Raw genomic sequence first — 24,117 nt, forward strand, 5'->3', positions numbered from 1 at the left:
TCTATGAACTCGATATGAGGTTGTCTAGGAATGTTTTTTCAAGTGGTTCCGTTTCGGTTTCGGGAGAGGAAATTGAAATGGAAATAAGCTGGGTAATCAATAACACCACCATTCGAACTCTCATTCGAACAACTGAATTTGGGAGAAGGCAGTGGAAAAGCTCAGTTCAAGGAGAAGAGGTTTCAAAGTACCCCATAACGAGCATATTCACAAGAGTCTCAAATGCATACGAAGTACATGAGAAGTAAGCATATATTTACGATTATTTATACATATAAACAAATATCAGATGGATGTGTCCATAACAAAGTGGGCATTTTCCTAGAAGGATTTCTCGCATTCGCATGTTTATTTTTACAAAGTGCAATTAGAGCGTAATTTAAATTAGTGGAATATACTAAGTGTATGTGTACTCTATGTGGTTGTAGATGCTGGTGCTTTTCTGGATGTTGCTACTGCTGGTGCTGCTGCTGGTGCTGGTGGTGAATAGTATCTGGATGCTGGTGCAATATTTATGTATGCAACTGTACGGTACGCCTAGCTTGAAAGGGTATCTGGTGGTTAGTTCTAGTGATAGATTTCTCATTCAGTTTTCACTTTCAGGGGGAGCGCAGTACTGCTTGAGTTCCGTGTAGTTGCACGGACGGCTGCAACAATCGTGGGTGGGACCGTTCTGCAGTGGTCTGTAGAATATCTCGTCGGGGGAGAGGCGCTTGTTGCGACGCCCAAAGCTGTTGGCTGTTCGGGGGTAAACGCATTGATTATTTTATCTGTATGGAACTTTCAGGGGTGTCGGTATCGCGACATGTCGGTGGGAACTTATAGTAACTTACGATAGGCATCGGCCAGCGAGCGAGTGCGATTTCTGCAGATAAGTTGTATGGACTCGGCTAGGATGTCGGCACAGCGCGTGCGCACCCCACCATCATCGGTGGTCACAGGACTCGCCTCGGTCAGGGGGCTGCCAGACAGCGTCAGGCCCAGCATGACTGCGGCCAGCACTACGATAACTTTAGATGTTGGCACTGCGAGAATCATCTGCAACGAAAGAAGGGTTAGGTTAGGGATACTTGAAAAAGTTTTCTCAAGGGTTCTCTATGCTTCTATCCATCTCCAGTATAAATTTACTTATTGAATACTAAAGCGAATGTATGGTACATTAACAAAGTCATATTAACGATTGCTAGATGTTAAGACTAATCGTAATGTGCAGCTTTCGAGATTTAACTATGGAAGTTTGGCTTACACCTGTTCTATCTGTATTTTTCAAGTTTGTTATCTGTAACGCTTTTCCGGATATCCTTACATATATCGCACGGTACCACCCGCCTCTGGGTCTGTGCGATGGGACACCGGCTCCTCGTTTATCAGTGTCAAATATTACTATATTTTTAATTCAGATCCCATTCGATTGTGGTTTTGTTTTTGTCTGACGCTAGATCGGGGCTTGGCTTGGGTCTGGGGCTGGCGCTGGGGCCTGAGTTGACGCTGGGGATGGCCAGGAAATATTTACATAAACTTCAGTGTTTAAAAATAAACCTCCAGTCTGCCTCTGAATCGGCTTATCATTTGGAACATGAGTTCTTTTTATACACAATCAGTAACGGGAGTGTGTGAGCCAAGGGAGAGACGCGGGCGAGAGGCATGCCCCATGTGGCTTTGTTTTTGTTTGCTTTTGAGAATCAGCTTCCAGCCGCCAGAGCCGACCCTATATATAGTATGTGGTTCAATGTTTTCCACTTCTTTCGCGTTCGCGTATACTGCACCGAGTGGGAAATAAACAAGAGGCGATCGGTCATCCTGTGACAGAGCTATCGTATTGCTGCACCCAATCACTCGCATATACTCGCAGCATTGGAATTTTCGATTGCTTGTTCGGCTAGATTGATCTCGGCTTGAACGATTCATTTCGGTTTAATTGAATATTGATAAGCTTGTCGGAAAAGATAAGTGTTTCTCGAATATCAAGAGTTTATAGCAAATGGATCCAAAAGGGTTTTAATTCATTCTTAGTATGGAATCTTTTTCCAAGAATTTTTCCAACGATTGATTATAAGAAAACTCGCTTGAGTCTGTTAGGGATCAATTTGGTTATATCAAATCAAGTTTGCATTCTGTGAACTATTTTTGATTGACAGATTGAAGAAAAGTTCCTTGAAGGAATTGTTAGCCCGTCCAAACAAAACTAAGTTTTGTTTAACCTAAGATAAGAATTGAATTTAGCTGTTGTACTGAGGAATCAAACACAGATGATAATAGCACTTGCCCTTTATATTGCCAAATGGAGTATTAAAGTATTAAGTATCAATTCTTGAAATTAAAGTCTCCCGTATAAAACTAAGGCTGGATTCACTAAGGCACTACTCACGTTTGCATGCTGCGTGTTCCGGGCGTAGAAAGAGTATATTCTAGTTGTCTGGGCCTTGCTTTGTGTTGTTATGTACGCAGATATATGTATGTGTTGTGGATATACGTAGGACATATGTGTATATATTGTATTTTGTGTATATGCGTGCACTCTCTTGAGTTCTGTCGTATTATCACTTGCCTAAGGAACTTTCTTTTTGGTAATTTGCATATTAATTCTTTTGCAATCACACCGTTTCAAAATCACATTCAATTGACGAAAACAAAACAAAAAGCAACAAAAATCGATAACACTAACGTTTATCTTTTTGGGGGAGTTCCCTCTGTGGTATGGGGCTTAGTGAGGGGTGAGCGGTGGTATTACGTGCACAAAAAAACAAACGAAAATAGTTGTGGTAAGCTTTCCGCTTGTGCGGAAAGAACACAATTGTGCACCGAAGCGGATCGACAGGGATCTGAGTTGTCTTTCAATGAGTTATCGGGATCGATAGGCGATTGGTGCGAGTGTCTGTGCTGCGGCTGGGGCAATCGAACTGCACTGGGGGGGTGACGCGTGCTTTTGCTTGGGCTGCTGCTGGTGTGCTCGAGTGCTTCAGCTGCAGTTCTTGTTGCATCTCGTGTGGCGTCGTTTCCCTGTGGAACGTGGAATCTCGAAAGTAGACCGTGCCTGGGCCGGCCCGAGCCAACTCAATGTCCGGCCGCTGAGTGAGGTTCTATGCTCGATGTTCGATTGCTCGTCATGTGCACTCTCTTAGCCTCTCCTCTCGCTCTGCCAACTCACGCTCCTCGCATTTTGTGATGGCTCCTTTTCGTTATATCTGTGCCTCTGTTTCCCTGTAAGGCCCGTAAGCTGCGCCTGCGCGGTTCGCACCGTTTGCTTCGTTCGTTCCCTTGCACCCTTTGGCGTTGCCGCAGATTTTGGGCTATCACTATCCTTATAAACAGCCAGCGCGCTTCTGTGGAATAAATAGCTGATAATCGCGCGCGACACTTACGAAAGCGGAATTCGAATCGAAACTGTTTTACACTTCTCTCTGATCTGCAGGCTATTTCTCTCCTCTCCTGCTCTCAATGGGTTTGTTTGCCCGAGTTTGTGGTTGTGTGCCTGTGGAATTGTTGTTTATTTTTAGACATCAGTGTGCTAAAATTAGACTGCGACTGGAAGCTGTTTGCGCTGGCGCTGCTCTGCTGCTGTTTGACGGTTATCTCTCTTTGTCTTACTCGTTACGCTCGCTCTCTCTCCCTGTCGCTCTCGCTCGCTAGTTTGGCCACTTCCTGCCGCTTGCTTTGCTGTTTCTTTCATACACCCACTTCCACTCCATCCAATTGAGTGTGTGTGTGTGTGTTCCAGTTGTTCGAAGCTAACACTGCACCATTAACTAAGTGTGTTTTAAATGTTCGAATGTTACACTGCCTGCCACTTAGTGTGATCCAATTGTTCAAAGCCCCTCAGTGACTTGAATTAAGTGAGTGTGCTCCAGGCTTAGACTGCCTTAAATTGAAAGTATTCTAATTTTCTGTGTCTCTCACTTCCGGTTCTTCTGCTGCTCTTCGTTTCACTTTCGTTGCACATTCGCCCGAATTCCAGTAAGCTCCGCACTGCCTTTTGTGTGGAATCGGTTCGCGTTTGAGAGATCTGATCGGATTGCTCACGTTCTTCGTTGTTTCACAGCCAAATTGAAAAAGAACCTTTTAAGTGCGGCCAGCGCTTCGCGAAGCCGAAGCCCCGCTCTTGCCGTCGTCGGCAAATCGTATTCGTTCCATTCGTTCGCGATCGGGTGTGCTTCTTGTAAACGGTACTCGAGGAGTCCAAGGTATACTCTATTTGTGGAGATGCATGCAGCAGGCAGAGGGAAAACTTATGCACACACACATGTATGTATGTATGAGCACATATTTTTTATCACCACAATCATCACAGATACAGTCTAGAGCTTTCACAGGAATACAATTTATCGTCTACACTTACCTAGGCATCGAAAATAAATAACCACCTGTATTACGAGCGATTCGACTGTGATACTGAAAATCCATCACGAATCATTATGATCGTTAAATTCTAACAGCATGAATGGGATCAATATCAATGGGATCCGACATATGTATGTATATAGTACAAAAATGTGTACATAAGTAGCTCGTTCGTATAGTATGTATGTACATATGTATGTATGTACACATGAACATATGTACTTACGTATGTATTTCGTTGACTGGGTATCACTTGGTTCGTAATAGAGCGTACATTCGTAACGCATATACATATGCAGTTACAGTTACACTGCTTCCGGGCCTATGGGTGTCAGTGCACGTGAAAGCCACGTCCAGGGAAGCGGCCAAGCGGAACCAGGTTTCTAACGTAGAGACGCATGTTTTGGTACAAAGAGCCTATAAAGTAAACAAAACTTATGAAAGAAAACAAATGTCTGGCCATGACACATCCATCCAATCAACTTTGGGTCACTGTGGGGGCCACTGTGTGTGCGGGACTGTGTGTGTTCGGCATTAAGTACGGCCGGGTACACTGACAATAATATTCACGAGATTGCCTTTGAGCGTGCCTGTGTGCGTGCACATGTGCGTGTGTGCGTTATCTGGCTGAGAGTGACAAATGCAAACAGCAGCAACAGCAATAGCAACAAAAACAGAAGCAAATAGAGTGGATCCATCCGAACAGCATCTTCCCTCCCGATGATATGGCAACGTTCGTACGTGTAATTCGTAATTGCCACATTTTGGTTAATGGGTATTGTTATTTTGACCTCTTTCAAGGGATCTACTTAACTCAAAAACCATTATAAAGTATAGATCATCGGTATCGATCAAAGCAGTTTGTTGTATTATAGATACATATTTATCACATCCATTTATTTATTACATTCCATTTTTGAAACTATCTAGCTGAAACTTTTCCGGGGTGCAGTTCACCGAAATCTTGAGGGGAATGGAACAACTACAACATACATACATACTGACTTTTCAATAATTACTATTTAAAATTAAATCGAAATCCCTATTTAATCGAACTGGACTGTGAACCGCAGTTCTTTCCGATGAGACTGGTGGGGAGTGGAAGTGGGAGTGCGTCTGTACTGTACGAGATGATTGCAGATAATTGGCATGGGCATTCCCTCCTGAGGGTCTGGTCTGGTCCTTGGTCTAGGGTTATGGCATCTGGCTCGAGTCCCAAGTGTATACCCTACATATTCTATGGGCGATCTGGGGTCTTGGGCTGGGTGAGATAATGCCTGTCGATAAGAGTTGTTGATGTTTTTGTTGCTTGTCGTTGGCGCTGCCGTGACTGCGACTGCGACTCCGAGTGCAGCGTGGAGAAGGCTGCGGAGCAGTAGCAGGAGATGATGAAGAACGGAAACCAATGGGGCAGCGGCAGCCCAGTCGGAGGGCGTGGGGCGTAACGCTGTGAAAAACCCGTAAACAACGACAACGTGTATTCGACGTGATCTAGTTTCGAATCGAAATAAAAGATCCCTATTTTTAGCATTAATCTCTCTCGCGAGGAAAACAACAGAGAGCGAACGAGAGTTGCTCCATTCTAAGTCATCTAGAGAGATAAGCCGTCTTGAGATCTGTCACTTCACTTTGATGGGAATGGGGATGGTGCCAGAGTGGAGGATTGCTTGGAGGAGAGCTGGTAGGCGGGATGATGCCATACGCAATGCGGTGCAAAGTCCAAGGTGGGAAGGCCCAAACGGAGGAGGCAACGCCGCGTCAGGGTCAACGGATGATTGGTCGATAAGCGGATTTATCGATCAAAACTAAACAATATCGATAGACAAGTACCTGAATTACGAACACAGTATACATACATATATAAATGAATCGATTAATCGATAAAGCACCGCTTTATTCGATTACCGTTCGTAGGTTGTATCACAAGTTTAATACAATATCGAATGTTTGAGAGCCAACACAACGCCATGGTGAAGGCCGATGGTGGCATCGAAGGCCGTCTGCGTACCATATCGATGACTTGCGAATTATCGATAGTCAACACAACGATGCGATCACGATGAACAAGCTGAGCTCCCTTGGTTTTTTCCTCTATTCAGGCATGCCCCAGCGCCTGGCGATAAGCCACTTGTGGGAGGCGGAGGCCCCACTGCGCTGGACTCCTCATCTACTTCTCCCTTGCCACCCATAATCCCTCACCCAATGGAGGATCGATCGAGCAAATATTGTTTACTTGTGCTAAAATTGGATCTCCATTGATTGACATGTGCGGCAGGCGGGCGCCAACAACAATCCAGCTCAGACGCAGATTATTGACCCAGAAGCGTGGAGGAGGTGATGGCTCAGCCTCTGTTGCTGGCTCTGCCTCCTGCTCTGCTGGTGTTTGTTGTTGATGAAAAGCGTAGACATCGGCGACAACAATCCACAATCTTAATTATAGCAACAGAAACAGAAACAACAGCAAAAACCTATCGGATTCCCATTAGAGCAAACTGAACTTTGCAATTAAGTTGCAAGTTCCATGAAATTGAATGGAAATACCTCAAAGTAAATGGAGTGCAGTGCTCATCGGAGTTCAGTTGGGTAGCTGAAACCCTACATATGATTTTGAAATTGATCAGAGGAAAGTACATACATATATTCGGATGGATAGAGGAGTATGTGTTATGAATTTACTCTCTTATGAATTTACTTTGAAAAATAATCCCCACGCAAGTATGTAAATACAACATGTTTTTCTGAAACGCTATTGGAACAACGAACATAAATATTTTTATATATAATTTAAACAAAAAAATGTATAGAACCTCATATAATTAAATAAATGTAGGTAATAAAATACTATCCGCTTTTATGTATTTAAGAAATACATAGTATACATAATACATAGTAGTAAATAAATGAGTTATACCCATTCCAGACCCCACTTGAGTTTAAGTGCAGTGCTTTATGGACCACTTCGTACCGTCACAGAAATCGCCCCTAATAGATCTTAGATCCTCACCTTTGTACGAGCATTCCGATTCCGACTCAATATTTGCGAATAATTTCACGCGAGCGATACGAACAAACAGCACCAAATTATCGCCCGATGTCAATAAACTGTTCCAATCGACCCACAACGCGACCTGTCCCCAACAACAACAGGATGGAGATATATATATGTGCATATGTATGTAGATGCTGCGAGCATAGATCACCAACGGGCATAGACACACATTTTTCTGGGTTCAAATGGCTTTAAACTACTCGGTCTGACGTGGGTGGTGTGAAACGTAAAGGAATCGACTCAGGCTGAAGCCGAGCCTGTAGATTGGGATGGTGCGGGGACGCCAATGAACTGCAATCGGTTAAGAGACCTCAAGGGCAATGTCTGGCCCAAAAAACAGTCAAAAAGCTGCAGCCAGAGAGAGAGAGAGTGTGGTTGGAAGAGCAAGCGATGATATTTATCAATTTAGTCAGAGAAAGCTAAAAACAGTGATGACAAACCTTTCCAAGTGAATTTAAGGTATCCCAAGTCGTACCAAGACCAACTTAATCCTTGGAAAAATCCCAATCCCAGAAAATGCAGTGATCCGATCCGATTAACACTTAGAAAGAGGCGTTTCCGACCCCATTAAGTGTATATATTCTTGATCAGCATCAACAGCTTAGTCGATATAGCCATGTCTGACTGTCCATGTCTCCGTCTTTATAAGCAACTAGATCTCAGAGACAATAAGAGCAAGACCAGACTCCTGTCATATCACACTCTCACAAGGGCATTTCAAAAGTATGCGATACTAACTCTGGTGCTTAGGTATAATTAGGTATAATATAATATAATATATATATAATATAATATATTATATAGGTTACATATATCATAAGCTCACATATGTACGTACATACATATATTTATACTGACTGAGCCGCTGCTCACAACGTTCCCGCTCGTTTTATCTGAATAGCACAAAAGAACAGGTTGCATTCAAGACAAAATTACTCATCATTAAACAGATAATACCTATTAGTTTATATATAGGGTATTCAGGATTCATTCTTCGAAAAATGTATCGATTCGAATTGCTGTTGGTTCGCGTGCCAAAAGTGCTAGCTGGAATCAGTGACCCAGAATCGGAACCGACATGCCCATCTCTAATCTCTACCGACTGCGGCCGATGGCTCCGCTCGGTCTCCGGCGAGGCTCGGGCTGGAATTCGGGGGCCTGGACTGGACTGGGGACTTGTCTGGACTCTGTCTGGGCGAGACGTGGCCTTGAGCACGACCACTACGCGGCCACCCCTCAGGGCCGTTGCACTTTTGCTTTGTGTGGTGCTTCGTGTGGCAGAGAGCGGGTGCGTGTGTCCTGTTGACCTTTCATTTCTCGGCTAGCACTTCCATTTCCCATGAAGCCCACACGCACTGATTTCGCCGCGTCAGCAGCCCAGCGATTCCACAGCGAATCACTTGAGTGGCGCGTTGACTCGAGTTGTAAACAGAATCGACTATATAACATTTATATGCATATCTGGGCTTCCATGTGTGCGATTAGGAGCACGATTTCAAATTAAAATATAGATCAATAAAAAGTAAAAAACAATATCCGCATTTCCATCGAATTCATCAATAATTTAAGAAAAACGCTAATGTGGCAGATCTGATTTACACAAAAGGATTTATAGAGGGAAAATGTAATAGGATACAGTGCGTTTCATAGTATGAAATGCCGAATGCAGCGAGTTTTGGATAAGAAGTTTGATTGAACATTCATCTCATTGAACATTTCATCTCGTAATAAAATAGATCGAGGGTTTCCCTTGATTAAATACATACGTACATGCATATATATGTAGGTGCTAAATAATAAAATAAATGTTGTCATTTATTTATGCTTAATGAAGCATATGTACATACATACATATGTATGTATTCGTCTGCATTAAATGCCTTTATGCAGATTCAAACTACATATGTATATATTGCCGCGAGCCCATTTTCTAAGCAGTATGCTTAGTCGCAATAATAATTAATTAAAATTGATTTTCCCGCGATTAGCTCGGCAGAGTCTGCCTCAATCCCAGGATGGGAGCAAAACCAGGGGTTAGGTTAGCCATCGATAGCAGTTCCCAGTTGCCAAATAACAAATAAATGAGATCATGGGGTTCATGTCAATTTTAATCAATACTTTTCGTGCTGAATTTTATATAGAACAATTATTTTTTGTCATTTAATCTTGGCATCGCTGGTGGTACATCGATTGGCGATACCTCTGTTGTCTACTCTCTTTCTGCTAAACGTCTTTTGAATTTTAAGCTAGTTTCTTAATTGGTGAAAGATTTTTGAAATGTGTGTAATCATGGGAAATTTTTGTTGAAGAGTGCAGATCGATCCTCGAGCTGCACATGTATATGGATTCTTAATTTGGCGTCAAGTGTATTTAATCACGGGAAATTTTCGTTACCATTACCGATTACACCGACCAGCACAAGCGAGCGGCATATGGAAAGATTTTTTTCTAGTTAACAGCTGGTGGGGGTGGTGGTGGTGGTGGTGGTGGTGGTCGAACACTGGAGGGACCATAGCCTGGCTGATTCCCAGCATTGAAGACGTCTATGGTCAGATTTTTGACCAAAAACTGTGCCACAAAGTCTGCGGAACTACGAGTACCTTGAATGTCGTTTACATTGAAAGCTTCTGCCTCCAGTGTCTCCAGGGCCAGCCACACTAAGGGCTGGCTGACGGGCTCGTCGATTCCAATGCGCGGCAGGGTGAAGTTGCACCGGCGGCGGATCACCGCGTAACCTCCTCCGTAACGCTGAAGCAAGAACCCCTCATCTGGCTCCGATTCGCTCAAGTCTGTACGGGAAATGGAGATGGATGATAACAGAGAGCTATAGTCTCGACCCATTTTCTTACCTGGATCCTGTTCAGCTTGGGGCTGGTGAAAGTTTGGCTCGACTCGGTCTAACAGATTGGCCAGATTCTGTCGACCGGCCATTTCAAAGGCTATCATTCGAGCGTGTCGCGAGAAATGGCGGAACCGGGGATAAACGTTGCCACTCTGGCTCTGGCGGCGCATCCCCCAGCGAGCTCGAATCTGTCGCGCAGATTGGGCTTGAGCCAGGTTCTGGTTCTGAGCCTCGTCTTCAGTGCTGACGCTGACTGCACTGGGTGACCACAGTGCTAGAAGTGCTCGGATCATGTGGTCGGCGAATCTAATAGGGCCCCGTTTTGAAAAAAAAAAACTTTATTTTTAGAGAGAACGAAAAACAAGGAAAAGGAAGATAGTAACACGAAAGAAAGCAGTTATATTACAATGGAGACCGCCTATCCAATGGCTCCTGTGTACATCAAATTTGACTTTCCATACAAATCAAATACTAGTCCGGTCCGTTAAACTGACCAAACATGTCCAAACATGTCCGTACCCAGGCGAAATATTAAGTCGGACAGAAAAAGGCCACGACAAGCCTGCCCGGATGTGTCGTGTTGATATTCCCCAATAATTTCGGCATATTCACCCTGAGCGACTGTCCGAATGTCTCCAGCTTTCGGTTTTTAGTGGCTCAGCCTGAATGGTACCTTGCAGGGACAATTTTCGCCGAACAACCTTCTTTATCTGCTCCAGGGGGGTTCACCTGGCCAATGGTTGGGTAATGCAGTTCCAATCATCACCATTACATTACATGGCACTGAATGGGCAACATTCGGCATACCTTAGGGAAAGGATATTATAGAATTGAGGACATTTTTGTCATGCAAGGCTTCAATGAATGCAGAAACTAGTCAGTTGTCTGTTTTAAAGCTATTTCCAGGAAATTGTGCACTTTATGGTCTTCTTACAGCAACCAAGACTGGGTATCAGGTTCGAGAATTATATACAGAAAACAGATTAAATGAATTAATACGTCAAAAACATAAGAATCTGTAATAAAGAGATTATTAACCACGATTCAAAGCAGCTTGGAAAACAGCATTTTAATATTAACGAAATAGGGTATACCCATAATACCGGCTGACAAGAAGCAAGTCTTCAAATGCCAGCAGCATGTAGGAAATTACGTGACATTCAAGACTCAGTTACGTTTCATGTCAGACTCAATTACGTTTTATGTTTTGACCTTTTTGTTCAAGCCTTATTTGAGACGCAATCAAATTAAAAGGAGACCCTAAAATTTGCATGTCCGATTCATCAATCGGATAAAAGTACATATGTGTTCAGGGCTGAGGGTCCTGGCTAGATAGTAGTAATATTAAATCAAATATAAAATAGAGGAATATGATTTCCGATCATGGACAGAGAACAATTGGTCCTTGAATAGCTTTACCGCAGGTTAGGTGTAAGATATCGTGGTAATTTGTTAAGCAAAGATGAAGCATAGGATGGACTTACATGAGTTAATTCTTATTATTTTCGAGTTTAACTTAATTTGTTATCCTGTTTATATAAAGGGGGTTAAAGTGCTCCAGGGTCGCTTTTTCATCGGTATATGTACGGTGTATTTTGAAAATGAGACGTTATATTTTGGTTTATTTCTGAGGATCAGACGATTTGATCGTTATATTAGGTAGAGACGGCCGCCAAGCTCGCTCGGAGCCCAGCACACATAGGCCGGTTTCGGCCCGTTGTGATATCGTTATATTATATATTATAAATTTGATCACGGGCGGTAGACACCATGTCTACCGATCACAGTGTGAAAATTTTATACTTTACATGGTACTTTCTAGTGTCTTACAGTATTTTTTTAAGACGCGTTATAGACTTAACCTCTTGTCCAATGCAACAATGTAGAAATCGTGTAGAATTGGAATTTAGAGCCATATCCCAGGCCACATTGAAGAAAAATTTGTGATCAGCATCGAATTTTTCAAAAATGTCTGAAAAAGGTGAGATGTGCGTAACAGGTTTTCACACTAGTTACATGGGGCTTATATAAAAAAAAAATTTTTCAAACCTACACATTTCCCCTTCAGGTGTCGCTTTTGTTAATTACGTGAAAATGTGTAGTTAGCGTGTAGTAAATGTAAGTAAATTAATTTAGTGTACATTTTTTGGCTGTTTTTATTTAAGCCTTATACATTTCGGTATATTTCTGAAGGTCAGACCGTATATTTGATTGATAAGTCCGCGGTCACACTGCCAGACACAGCTGATGGAGCGAACGAAGCGGCAAATGCAAAACAAAAACAAACAAAAAACCAATAAAAGCAGCAAGGAGCATATCATTCCATATATACTATTAATGGGTTCCAAGTGTCTTGTCTTGTTTGTTTCCATTTGATCCATGGAGTAATCTATCAATGGGTATGTAAGTACGTCTCCATATAACTAAATAAATGCTGTAGAGATGTAGGTATAGGTACATATATGTATGTATGTACATAAGGTTAAGTGCGTGTTTTACTACGTGCTCACTTGCAGCAGACTGTTTATCTGCAACGTGCCATCGAAGTCACAAATTTAGATAACTTTAGGCTCTTTGTTAGACTGTTAGCTTGAAGGAGTTTGCTTGAATAAAAAATGGAACCGGAATTATGGAATTGAATTATAAAAGATGGAAGGTAAATTTGTCATTGAAGTAGTATTATGGTTCCGAGTCTTTTATTCCTTTAAATTCCGAAGGAATGGACACAAATTATCATAGAAATTTGTACATATGTATGTGTAAAGAAATTTACAGGAATTTTTAGTATTCTATTATAATAACCTCATCGGGTCTGATAGATCGTTTATGGTCAGTGATGACATACATATACCGGCGATTTTATGTTTGTCACAGTAAGCTCTGGCAACAGGTGAACTACTACATGCTGGGGCAAGCTGCATTCCATGAAGGTTACCCCGCAGTGGCAAGCCATTCCAAATGGAAACCAGTATGGAGCGGCGTAAAAGGCTTTGTGGTGCGGTAGGTGTGGCGGGGCATGGAGTGGAGGGGTTTTTTATATTGTTTGGTTGTGTGGTGGGGCGTGGTTCGTGTAAAGGAGGTTCAAGAGATTTGCCTGGAAGTGAAATGCGACTGCGGCAAGGTCGAGTCGTTTCGTTAGTCGCACACAGTCTCATGAAAACCTGGTCGAGAGTGGAGAACTCACACACACACTCAAACGCAATGCATGTTTTACACATGTACGAACATGTTTGCATGTCTGTACGCTTGCGTGTGCGTCGAACCCGGCTACGATAGAGCCCCAATCGTTCCACTATCGAAGTTGTGCGGCATACGCGGTTCGCAGTCCACGCTCGACGGACGTGCTTGTTATCTCTCTCTCTGTCTCTCTCTCTCTCTCTGTTTCTCTTAACCAACGTTCTTGCTCTTGCCTCGAACATCGTAAATACATCGCACAGCCGCCTGGTGTCTGTCGCCTGTTGCTTGTCACCTATCGCCCATCTACACCAATCGTCATCTCAATTTTATCTTTTTGGCGAACCTGTTGCACGCTCTCCCTACCCACTCGTTTGCCGAATTTTGTTGTTGTTTTGTTTGTTCGTGGTTCTCTACATGTGAACTGGACCAAGGAGTGGATGTCGCTGAAGTGAAGAGAGGTGAGTAGAAGAGACAGCGCATAAACAAATCCAGATGAGCGACCATACAAAAAATGAGTGCAAGCCCGTACATTCATATCTGTATTTGCAAAACATATCAGAAACCACTCGAATTTAGGCGGTTTTCGGGCAGCGGCTATCAAGAATCATTTCCCAACCACAAAAAAAAACCCTAATGACTCATCTGCCAAATCGAGCAAAAAGTTTAAGTTTCAACAAGTTTTCAACAAATACAAATGTACATACATACATGAATATATATGTAAGTACTTATACAAATTTATCTGTGCATTTGTATGTATTATAATCAACTGATAATGATTGTGCGCCGCTAGAAGTTAAACAAAGGAAGGCCTTGAGCATAGCATGTATTAATTATAAACTGCACTTTCAGGTGGCAACCCTACTATCGTCAAGCTCTGAACTTGACCAAAGCGAGCATTCTAGGGCACACTGTAGCCGTCCACCGCAAAATCCAAGCCAGATTTCCCCCGCTATTTAGCTTGAAAATTGACCTCAAAAACGGGCATCAAAGGCACTTGCACCTCCACTGCCACCAGCTCATGCACACAATGGGATCTATTAACTGCAAGGAGTACAACACAACAGGAAATGTCACGCCCAAAAAGGAACAATCGACAGGTACATATGTACATAGCTACTAACAGTTTGAATTATGAAACCGATGGTTTTGGCACCCTTGCAGACCAAAATACTGCTTAAATATACGATATACAGAAGTGTAACACTGCGAGGTCCAAAATCCAAAAATCAATTATCTTTAAAAAAATTCTCTCCAAAGGAGTAGTTCTTTGATTGAATGTTCTGTTCACGGATATGCACATATGTTTTCCAAAAGGATCAAGAATATACATATGTTTGAATGCATATATGTATGATATACATATATGCATATATAGGCGTATGTTTGTATGTATGTACCTATGTATGTATATGCATAAAAGTATGTGTATTCACGAATATATGCAAATTGTGATAAGTGTATACATATGTATATGGTTTTGCACTATCTATCCTTGTATATGCATACATATGTACAATATGTATGTACACAAATATGTACATACATATGTATGTATGTATATCCAATCTTGCCGACCATGACGGGGAAAAATTGGCTTTTGCCTTTGTCATGTTCCTTTCTCCACTCACACAAGGCCCGATTGAGCTGATTCGAAACCGGCAAGACAAAAATGGTCTCAATGGAATGAGTGGCCCAATAGAGAGAGCAACTTTTTCTTCTTCGCTGTCTTTCCCATAAACGTTTGCGGTCTCCAGCTGTTAGTCACTGTTATCGGCATTCGGAAAGGCTTACGCTGTCGCCCGCGACGTCAGCGGTCGTCATTTGTGATATTCGCCTACCAGCTGACGGTCCGGTCCCCCCAAGAAGGGCTCTCAGCAGAAAAAACCAACCAAACCAACCAAGCTTTTTGCTAATCCTTGAACTACAAGAACAGAACTCGTTTTGCTCGTGTTTGTCCAATAGTTTTCTGTAAGATATTTGACATTGTTCTCGTACAATAATTATTGTTTGCTTCTCTTGTTGTTTTCGGTGTTACAATTGTCTACAATTTCTTGTTCCCATTTGAGTCATGCTGGTTAGACAAGGCCAACCGGTTTGTGCGGGTCAGCAGCCAGTTTGCTTGTGTGTGTGGTATGTGTGAGCGTCTCCGAATAAAACACAATCCGAAATCATTCCTAATTAGAAATTATACATTGGCATATCAAAGGCGGAAAAGGGTTTGAGCTAGAAGATAATAGAGGAGAAGCTATTGAGCTAGTGCGCAGATTCAGATGTTGGAAGACTATAAAATCCTCTCAATATGGACGCGTAAAAAAGTGGAAAAAAGGGAGTTCTTGGACATTCCCCGGTAGCAAAGTACAAATGTACAGTGCATAAAACACGTTAACGATCACAAATTTTGTACGCGCAATGAGAATCACTCAGCTCACAATAGCATTTGGTAATATTTTCAGTCGACTTAAACCTGGATGCCTGTAGGATTCCCTTTGTTGATATGGTTATATCATATCATCGTTCCCCTAATAAAACCCGGACAAGCGTGGGTCCAAATTAGTGTCGAATCATGGACGAGTAATCAAATTGCGAGCGACTTTATTGCTTGGGCAATGTTTTTTCTTGTTTTTACTCGTAGTCGTACTCGTAATATGTACATTAGCAGGTCACTCCCGATAAGACGATAAGAGAAATACGAGAAGAGTACAACCATATTTGAGTGCAACAATTGATGTTGAACACACAAACTTATAGGTGTTTTTGTTAGTTTCTCCCTCTCTTTTTGTTGTTGTTGATGACGTAGAAAAGTTTGGCGTGGCGATGACAGTGGAGTAGTTTAGATGAGTCAGTGGTGTTGCGAATCATGGGGGTCATGTCCGTTGCCAAGCTCCACTCTGTTGTGGTCAGGAAAATTCTGGCAATTAGGCACCTGCACCCCCCAATAAAAAATCCACACGATTATCTATACGTATTGATCCTAATGCTTCTTTGGGCTCTTCGTCGTGGACAAGAGTTCCAGTCGCCTGATGGCATCGTCGAGAAATTTCCGCTGCTCTTGCAGCTGCGGCAAGAGCTCCTCGGCAGTCAGCGCCTGAAGCTTGGCGGATGACCCCGTTCCAGATCCAGATCCCGAGGTGGATTTTTCCCACTCCGACCAACGGTTGCGGAGGCCAGCGGTTGAAGGTCGAAGCATGTCCAGGACGCGTTTGATTATGGAGGGACTTCCCTGCTGCTGCTGATTCTGGTGCTGCCCCGGCTGCCCCTTGTGGTCGTGCCCGTTGTCAGTGGTGATGCTGCCCTGTGGAAACTCCGGCATTGTAAGCAGCGGTGTCCAAAAGAACGAACCGAGGCCGGAGGAAGCCGGAGTGGCTGGTGGAATACTGCTGGTCGTGTGACTGTCCAGCTGCTTGCCTAGCTGCGTGCCAAAGCGTCCGTCCAGACGCTCCAGATGATGCTTAAGGTCGTCCAGCTTGTGCTGCAGATGCTCAAAGTCGGCGGTCAGATTGATGGCCAGCCGCTGGGTGCTGGTGCTCTCCTGCGATGGGCTATAGTTGGAGCTTGCCTCTTCAACTCCACGGGTAGCCTCCAGGTGGTCGATTTGCACCCGCAGTTGCTGATCCCGTAAGAAAAGATCGTCGAGCAGCAGCTGCGTTTCCGTGCCTAGCGGCTGCTCTATGTAGATGCGCTCGATCTCCCCCAAAAGCCTTTCCCGGTGACTGCGAAGCGATTTTAATTCAAGTTGCTGCACAGGATCGGAGGATGAGGACAGACCGAGACACAAGGCCAGCAGGGCCATAAGGGCGATGACGAGTTCTGAACACAAGCAAGACATTTTTGAGACTGAGGAATCGATCCCATCCGCTTTCTACCTGAGCATCTAGTATAGCAGGCGAGAGCTACTGACTTTCCCCCATGCCCTACCCTACCCTCCCTTTCCCATTTTTGAGTTGGAAACTGGAAAAATAGAAAATTTTTTAAGTGCTTCATTTCTGAACAGATCTGTTATCTGCTATCGTTAATTTTGTCTTCCATCTAACTCTTACCATTTCTTTTGTGTCTGTGTCTCTTAGGTGGCGCCGTGGGTTCCTATCAGTCCAAGTGCACCAGCAGCACTAGCATCAGCAAAGATACAAATATGCCAGCCATTCAGATACCAGATATCGTCGATTATACGGACCCCGTGGCCGTGTGCAATGCGGCCGACCTGAAGGAGAACGAGATGAAGCAGGTGGACTTCGACGAAGACACGCGCGTTCTTCTGGTCAAACAAAACGGTCGCCTGCAGGCGGTCGGCGCCAAGTGCACCCATTACGGGGCTCCGCTGAACACTGGCGCCCTCGGTCAGGGCCGTGTGCGCTGCCCCTGGCATGGGGCCTGCTTCGACCTGGAGACGGGCGACATTGAGGACTTTCCCGGCCTTGACTCGCTGCCCTGCTTCAACGTGGAGGTTAGCTCCGAGGGAATGGTGATGCTGCGGGCTAAGCGGTCCGATCTGGCGAAGAGTAAGCGGGTTAAGAACATGGTCGCGCGCAAGCCGGAAGATCAGCGCTGCTTCATTGTGGTTGGCGGCGGACCGTCGGGTGCCGTTTGCGTGGAAACGCTGCGTCAAGAGGGCTTCACCGGCCGCCTGATTCTCGTGAGCCGCGAGAACTACTTGCCCTACGATCGCATCAAGATCTCCAAGGCCATGAACCTAGACATCGAGCAGCTGAGGTTCCGCGATGAGGAGTTCTACAAGCAGCACGACATCGAGGTGTGGCTCGGCGTCGGAGCGAGCAAGCTGGACACGGCTCAGAAGGAGCTGCACTGCACAAATGGCTATGTGGTGAAGTACGATAAGATCTACATTGCCACTGGCTGCTCCTCCTTTAAGCCCCCTATTCCGGGCGTTAATCTGAATAACGTGAAGACAATCCGTGAGCTGGACGACACAAAGAGCATCATCGCAGCGGTCACCGAGGAGACTCGCGTTGTATGTCTAGGTGCCAGCTTCATTGCCTTGGAGGCGGCCGCTGCGCTCGTCTCGAAGGTGGCTAGCGTGACCGTGGTGGGGCGTGACAAAGTGCCGCTAAAGGCTGCCTTCGGAGAGCAGATAGGACAGCGGGTGGCCCAGCTTTTCGAGGATAACAAAGTTACCATGCGTATGGAGAGCGGTATTACCGAGATCATTGGCGATGACGATGGCAAGGTGGTGGAGGTGCAGCTGGCAGACGAGTCGCGTATACCGTGCGATCTCCTCATCTTGGGCACCGGCTCCACGCTCAACACCCAGTTTCTGGCCAAGTCCGGCGTGCGAATAAATAGAAATGGCTCTGTGGACGTCACCGACTTCCTGGAGTCGAATGTTCCCGATGTATATGTGGGTGGCGACATTGCCAATGCTCACATCCATGGGCTGGCCCACGATCGCGTTAACATTGGCCATTACCAGCTGGCACAGTACCATGGACGCATCGCTGCCATTAACATGTGCGGCTCCGTGAAGAAGCTGGAGGCCGTTCCTTTCTTCTTCACCATGATATTTGGCAAAGGCTTCCGCTACGCCGGCCACGGCTCCTACAAGGAGGTCATCATCGACGGCAGTCTCGAGGATCTCAAGTTCGTGGCCTACTTCGTCAACGAGGCCGATACGGTTACGGCTGTGGCGTCAGTTGGCCGCGATCCCATTGTGGCTCAGTTCTCTGAGCTGATATCGCAGGGCAAGTGCCTGGGTCGCGGCCACATCGAGAATGTCGAGAACCGTGAGGCCTGGACGGCCAAGCTTCTGGAGCCGCTGCCTCTGGTGCGCTAGAGGTAAAGCAGATAGAAACAGGTTTCAGCGCCTAAAAGCTCTCTGGAGTTCTCCGCTGGCCTCTGCCGGTACCTGTGGCATGCAACTGCAAGCTACAAGAGATTTGTCTTTATATTTTCTATGCAATCGTTGATGTATTCAGTATGTCTTTACATACATACGTACACACATATGTATGTTCTGGAGTTACGCCTAATTTGTTGAGTTTTGTACACTACCGCCCATTGGCTGGGACCAGGATCAATCAGATCACTCTTGCCTTGCTTGATCAAAGCGAACATGTACCCACCAGTGTCAGTGTAGATTCATATACATATTTTAATATCCACCCCATTTGCTACTCGTAAACACCGCCACCCACTGTAACCCAATCTACCTGAATTTGAAATTCCAAAATGAAAGTATTAAATGCAATATAAACGCAACAAAATTGACAATGGCAATGGCCGGTTGTCTAGTGATGAGGAGATATGCCTACAGGCCTCTAGCCTGCTTCATCATAACTTTTGGCACTAAAAGCCAGTCCCTTTAGGAGAGACGCAGGTGAAGTGCAATCAATCTTTAGGCCACTGCCTGCAAACCCAGGACCAAATGATGGACCGCGGCACTCATGCAGATCGGGGAGCAGGACCAGCATAAGCAAGGAGCTATGCAACTGCTGGAACTCCTTAAGCCGAACGAAGAGTTGGTTTGAAAGCGTAAATGCAGGATTCAGTGTAATCCCTCTAGCAGACAGTGGAAAGGACAAAGCGCAGCAGTCTGCGAAGGTAATTTGCTTCAGATAAGGACGATTGTTGGACATCGATCATTGTGGATGGTTTGGTATTTAAAATCGGCGCTAGTGCAGGCTAGTGTCTCATCGATATCAATAGTTTGGTTTGTTCGCTGAAAATATCGATAGTTGAGTTACTATCGGCCACGACATGGCAACGCTGGTTTTCAAATATAAAATAGGTGGCAACTGTTTATGCGGAGCCTGTGTGAAAGAAAAATTGCAATTTTTTCCAATTCACACACACACACACACGCATTTCACAAAAAAAAAGAAAAACAGGCGAAAAACGCCCAATAAATTCGTGTCGGCAGAAGAAGTGCGGCAGCAGAAAGTGCATCTCCAAACTCCAACCGAAACGGGCACCAGCGAGAGCCAAGCAAAGCACTACACTGCAACCGGACGGACGGAGCCACAGCGACATTCCAGCCGAGCTGCGACCGTGCACCCCAAGAAGAGGAGGCCAATTTACGTTTATTAATTATGAATTTTCTGGGCTTTGGCCAGTCAGCCGAGATAGAGATTGTTTTCGATGGCGCCGAACACAAGACTGCCGAGGTCAAGGGTGAGGACGGCAAGGTGGAGAAAATGTTGCTCTTCTACGACGGCGAAACAGTGTCTGGCAAGGTGAGAGCGGTAGCGTGAGCACAGGCAGGCATTGGGAATAGGCGGTTGTGCAAATGCGGAGGCGTTGCCCCTTCCATTTACGCCGCTGCAAAGGCGCCTTGCCTTTATCGGCATTGCTTCTTCACTCACTCACTAACTAACTCAATTCGTTGCTCTTTCCACTATCTGTATTTCTGTGTCGTTTTCCGCTCTGTCGCTCGCGGCATTATTTAGGTTAACGTGACGCTGAAGAAGCCAGGCAGCAAGCTGGAGCATCAGGGCATCAAGATCGAGTTCATCGGACAGATTGAGCTGTTCTACGACCGGGGCACCCATCACGAGTTCAAGTGCCTGGCCAAGGCACTGGCGCGTCCCGGTGATCTCATCCAAAATAACAGCTACCCGTTCGACTTTCCTAACGTGGAGAAGCAGTTTGAGGTGTATGCCGGGTCCAATGTAAGGCTGCGCTACTTCTTGCGGGCGACCATCGTGCGTCGAATCAGCGACATCACCCGTGAGGTTGACATCGCCGTTCACACGCTTTGCAGCTACCCGGAGATGAACAACCCCATAAAAATGGAGGTGGGCATCGAGGACTGTCTACACATTGAGTTCGAGTATAACAAGAGCAAGTACCACTTGCGAGACACAATCATCGGCAAGATTTACTTCCTGCTCGTTCGCATCAAGATCAAGCATATGGAGATAGCGATCATCAAACGCGAGTCTACCGGGACCGGCCCGAACATGTTCAACGAAAACGAAACCATCGCCAAGTACGAAATCATGGATGGGGCGCCGGTCAAGGGTGAGAGCATACCCATCCGGGTCTTTCTCGCCGGCTACAATCTCACGCCTACCATGCGCGACATTAACAAGAAGTTCTCCGTCAAGTATTTTCTAAACCTGGTGCTGATGGACACTGAGGATCGTCGCTACTTTAAGCAGCAGGAGATCACCCTGTGGCGCAAGGCGGACATTCCCCGCTACCACGTCGCCCAGCATCAGCAGCAGCAACACCAGCAGCATCAGCACGTACCGCTGCATGCGCCGCCACATCTGGTGAGTGGTCCGGCGGCACCAACAGTCGCCCCCTCACTCATCAGCACCAGTACGGACAGCGGCGAGGGTGCGGCCATAGGCGGATCCGGCAGTGGCCTTGGCGTGGGTGTCGGGGTGGCCAGCACCGAATCGAGAATGGGTCTTTTCACCAGGGAGAGCCCCAACCAGGAGTTTAGCCAGCAGCAGCTCGACTCTCCACTGCCCAACTCACCGCCGTTGACGCCGTTGAACGAGAGCCCGGCCGAAAGGGAGCTCCGAAGGGAGCCAACGCCAACGCCTACTCCGGCGGCTGTATCTGATCCAATTTCAGTTTCGGTAGCGGTTTCAGCTTCAGCGACATCAGCGCCAGGGCCAGAACGAGGGATGGGCGATGGCGCCGCAGCGGCCACCACAAGTGCCTCGCCCATTGCCATGCTGTCCAGCTCGCCGCCGCCACTCCCCTTGCAGCTTCCCCGTTCGGATGGAAGTACGGGAACAGCGCCGCAGGCTGCCGCAGAAGATGAGCTGGATCAGGATGCCGTAGCCACTAACGATGCCAGGGTCACGTCTCCGGCGGCTGCGAAAAAGGTTAGCGCTACGCTTCTGGCCGCCGATTGAGAAATATGCGTGGATGGATTGCCACGCACTGGATCGGATCGGGCTGGGAGTCGGGATCGGAGTCGTACTCAGCTTGTAGTGGAATGGAGGAGCAGGCGGAACTGTTTAGGTATATAATTGTATACAACAGTAGTAGATCACTGACAGCGGCAACGGCAACAACAGCAACAAAATAAGCATACATCTATTTTTTTAAAGTTAATTTAAAATTGTTACAAAATGTTTTATCGAGGTTATGCGCATCAGTTTACCAAATCAACAAAAATAATCAAACGAGAAGCGAAGCATAGGAAAAGGAGACCCAGACAAAAGCGTAGAAAGAATGAAATGAAGCCTCGTAGCTGCATACATATGTATATCCATTCTATATCGACGTTAGAGATAAATTCTATTCGTATTATTGCTAAAATTATGATGTGGAGGAGAGATCAGCGCTTGTTGACAGACAGATTCCCAGACCTCCATAGCACCCATCCAATACGCCATCCACACCCCTCCCTATTCATGGATCCCAATAACTCTGATCATTCCCCCACAGTTCCCACAGCGTTATAAGCGCTTGTAAAATCTGATTTTTCATTTTTTTAAATTTGAGACATGAAAGTGCTTTCTAAAAGTGAAAATCCTTGAAATTGTGCATTAAAGTAAATCAAAGAGACGAACTCTAATACAAATATCAACAACACACTTGCAATAAATTTATAGTCGGATTTTGGGAGCTGCTGGGTGGACGAGGAAAAGGAATCTGAGAGCGGCGAAATTAAAAAAAATGTTACATGCCTTGCATATGTACATAACACAGTTCATATACATAATATACACGAAATATACACATAAATATATATATATATATATATACATTGAATTACAATTTATCGAATAAAAATGACACCAAGAGCTCTAAGCACGAAATAGACAGAGACAAGACAGGAACATAATGTATTCTACATACATATGTACATATGCATGTACGAGCAGATGTCTGTTCCGGCGTGCTTTGGAGAAAGCGTTTCTTCGCCATCAGCTTTGGGAGTAAAATTGTAGGTAAACCCAATAGGGATGATCCAAATAATCTAGGTTTCACTTCTGTTCCTTTATAATATCTGCCTTAAAATATCCTGTGATTCGGTGCACTTCAGAAAGAATTTAAAAATATAAACCTCCCAAGAAAATGAAAGTTGTAAATCATGTAAAAACTTCTCCAGGAACAAAGGGAACAGTCGCCACAGTCAGCAGAACACTTCATTTAACCAGGAGGAACAATGTACCACCATACACATAAGCTCCTCGTTGCGCAAGCCGCCGAAGCCAGTGTAATTACATAATTTGCACATACACATAATCTATATATACTTTATAATTAATTTAATGCATCTTGAGGTTGAAACAAGTCGATTTTAAGCTAGTCCCAGGTCTCTTTGACCTTCAGGTGGCTCAGACGCTCTTCGATGGTCACATGCGGCTTCATTTTGCGCATCGTCTGCTCATCTGTCCACTTGGCAACCAGCTTATCGCGTTTCTGCAGTTCCTTGGCATGCCCAGATGATTGCTCCTGCAGAGTTTCAAATGAAAAGAGAATGAGATTGTGTGTTGTTGTGAATGAGAATAGGAGGCTGTTCACTCACCAGTGTCAGGTAGGGATGCCGCAGCAGGAACATAATGTGTTCCTGTCGCTCGTATTCCCGGGTGAGCGTGTCCATGGCTTGCTTGCTAACCGGCTTTACCAGACGGCGCTTCCCGCGGAATATGTGGCCCGGCACAGTTTTCTTAAAGAAGTTTATCAGTGTCAGTTGCATTATGGGTTTTCAGTTTTTTTCCTGGGGAAAATGCAGCACGTTAATTTATTTTGCATGAGTTCAACAAACAGCTGATGGGTCTATCGGTCT

At 45.1% G+C, this 24,117-nt stretch overlaps 6 protein-coding genes across 11 annotated transcripts; 2 read left to right on the top strand and 4 right to left on the bottom strand.

Moving 5' to 3' along the window:
- Window positions 1-296: 296 nt before the first annotated feature.
- Ilp6 (Insulin-like peptide 6) lies at window positions 297-4,069 on the bottom strand. The gene is made up of 3 exons (XM_002133345.3): window positions 2,369-4,069; window positions 834-1,038; window positions 297-738 (listed from the first exon to the last, which is right to left on the bottom strand). Exons 1-3 carry the CDS (start codon window positions 2,480-2,482, stop codon window positions 587-589), a joined length of 471 nt encoding a protein of 156 aa, XP_002133381.3. The 5' UTR covers window positions 2,483-4,069; the 3' UTR covers window positions 297-586.
- A 5,405-nt stretch (window positions 4,070-9,474) lies between these two features.
- On the bottom strand, window positions 9,475-10,731 carry LOC6901844 (uncharacterized). Its single transcript, XM_015185396.2, has 3 exons — window positions 10,636-10,731; window positions 10,237-10,535; window positions 9,475-10,176 (listed from the first exon to the last, which is right to left on the bottom strand). Exons 2-3 carry the CDS (start codon window positions 10,520-10,522, stop codon window positions 9,836-9,838), a joined length of 627 nt encoding a protein of 208 aa, XP_015040882.1. The 5' UTR covers window positions 10,523-10,535; window positions 10,636-10,731; the 3' UTR covers window positions 9,475-9,835.
- A 1,719-nt stretch (window positions 10,732-12,450) lies between these two features.
- LOC4815740 (apoptosis-inducing factor 3) lies at window positions 12,451-19,619 on the top strand. 6 transcript variants are annotated; one of them, XM_015185398.2, is made up of 3 exons: window positions 12,452-12,632; window positions 14,259-14,506; window positions 17,474-19,619. In XM_015185398.2, the coding sequence occupies exons 1-3, from the start codon at window positions 12,625-12,627 to the stop codon at window positions 19,192-19,194; spliced, it is 1,977 nt and encodes a 658-aa protein (XP_015040884.2). In that variant the 5' UTR covers window positions 12,452-12,624; the 3' UTR covers window positions 19,195-19,619. The 6 variants fall into 6 exon arrangements, with proteins under 6 accessions (XP_015040885.2, XP_015040884.2, XP_033241436.1 ...); XM_033385545.1 differs by having other exon boundaries at window positions 12,452-12,628; XM_015185402.2 differs by lacking the exon at window positions 12,452-12,632 and adding an exon at window positions 13,520-13,864.
- LOC4815744 (uncharacterized) lies at window positions 15,976-17,280 on the bottom strand. The gene has a single exon (XM_001355208.3). It carries the CDS (start codon window positions 17,233-17,235, stop codon window positions 16,381-16,383), a length of 855 nt encoding a protein of 284 aa, XP_001355244.1. The 5' UTR covers window positions 17,236-17,280; the 3' UTR covers window positions 15,976-16,380.
- A 506-nt stretch (window positions 19,620-20,125) lies between the features above and the next one.
- Vps26 (vacuolar protein sorting 26) lies at window positions 20,126-23,071 on the top strand. Its single transcript, XM_001355209.4, has 2 exons — window positions 20,126-20,593; window positions 20,807-23,071. Exons 1-2 carry the CDS (start codon window positions 20,450-20,452, stop codon window positions 22,229-22,231), a joined length of 1,569 nt encoding a protein of 522 aa, XP_001355245.2. The 5' UTR covers window positions 20,126-20,449; the 3' UTR covers window positions 22,232-23,071.
- Window positions 23,072-23,577: 506 nt separating this feature from the next.
- Window positions 23,578-24,114, bottom strand: LOC4815943 (ribosomal protein 63, mitochondrial). The gene is made up of 2 exons (XM_001355210.4): window positions 23,857-24,114; window positions 23,578-23,783 (listed from the first exon to the last, which is right to left on the bottom strand). The coding sequence occupies exons 1-2, from the start codon at window positions 24,025-24,027 to the stop codon at window positions 23,634-23,636; spliced, it is 321 nt and encodes a 106-aa protein (XP_001355246.1). The 5' UTR covers window positions 24,028-24,114; the 3' UTR covers window positions 23,578-23,633.
- Window positions 24,115-24,117: the final 3 nt, after the last annotated feature.

This window comes from Drosophila pseudoobscura, chromosome X (assembly GCF_009870125.1).
Source record: "Drosophila pseudoobscura strain MV-25-SWS-2005 chromosome X, UCI_Dpse_MV25, whole genome shotgun sequence".
Lineage (NCBI taxonomy): Eukaryota > Metazoa > Arthropoda > Insecta > Diptera > Drosophilidae > Drosophila > Drosophila pseudoobscura.

Bases quoted from the DNA above. Each gene is read 5' to 3' on its own strand.
- Ilp6 (XM_002133345.3), bottom strand. From the start codon at position 2,482: ATGTCCTACGTATATCCACAACACATACATATATCTGCGTACATAACA. The intron at 1,039-2,368 runs GTGAGTAGTGCC...CTTTCGTTGCAG, and splicing joins GGAACACGCAGCATGCAAAC to ATGATTCTCGCAGTGCCAAC. The intron at 739-833 runs GTAAGTTACTAT...ACCCCCGAACAG, and splicing joins CTCGCTGGCCGATGCCTATC to CCAACAGCTTTGGGCGTCGC.
- LOC6901844 (XM_015185396.2), bottom strand. From the start codon at position 10,522: ATGATCCGAGCACTTCTAGCACTGTGGTCACCCAGTGCAGTCAGCGTC. The intron at 10,177-10,236 runs GTAAGAAAATGG...TTTCCCGTACAG, and splicing joins CCAAGCTGAACAGGATCCAG to ACTTGAGCGAATCGGAGCCA.
- LOC4815740 (XM_015185398.2), top strand. The intron at 14,507-17,473 runs GTACATATGTAC...TGTGTCTCTTAG, and splicing joins CAAAAAGGAACAATCGACAG to GTGGCGCCGTGGGTTCCTAT.
- LOC4815744 (XM_001355208.3), bottom strand. From the start codon at position 17,235: ATGTCTTGCTTGTGTTCAGAACTCGTCATCGCCCTTATGGCCCTGCTG.
- Vps26 (XM_001355209.4), top strand. From the start codon at position 20,450: ATGAATTTTCTGGGCTTTGGCCAGTCAGCCGAGATAGAGATTGTTTTC. The intron at 20,594-20,806 runs GTGAGAGCGGTA...GGCATTATTTAG, and splicing joins GCGAAACAGTGTCTGGCAAG to GTTAACGTGACGCTGAAGAA.
- LOC4815943 (XM_001355210.4), bottom strand. From the start codon at position 24,027: ATGCAACTGACACTGATAAACTTCTTTAAGAAAACTGTGCCGGGCCAC. The intron at 23,784-23,856 runs GTGAGTGAACAG...GAAACTCTGCAG, and splicing joins GGCATCCCTACCTGACACTG to GAGCAATCATCTGGGCATGC.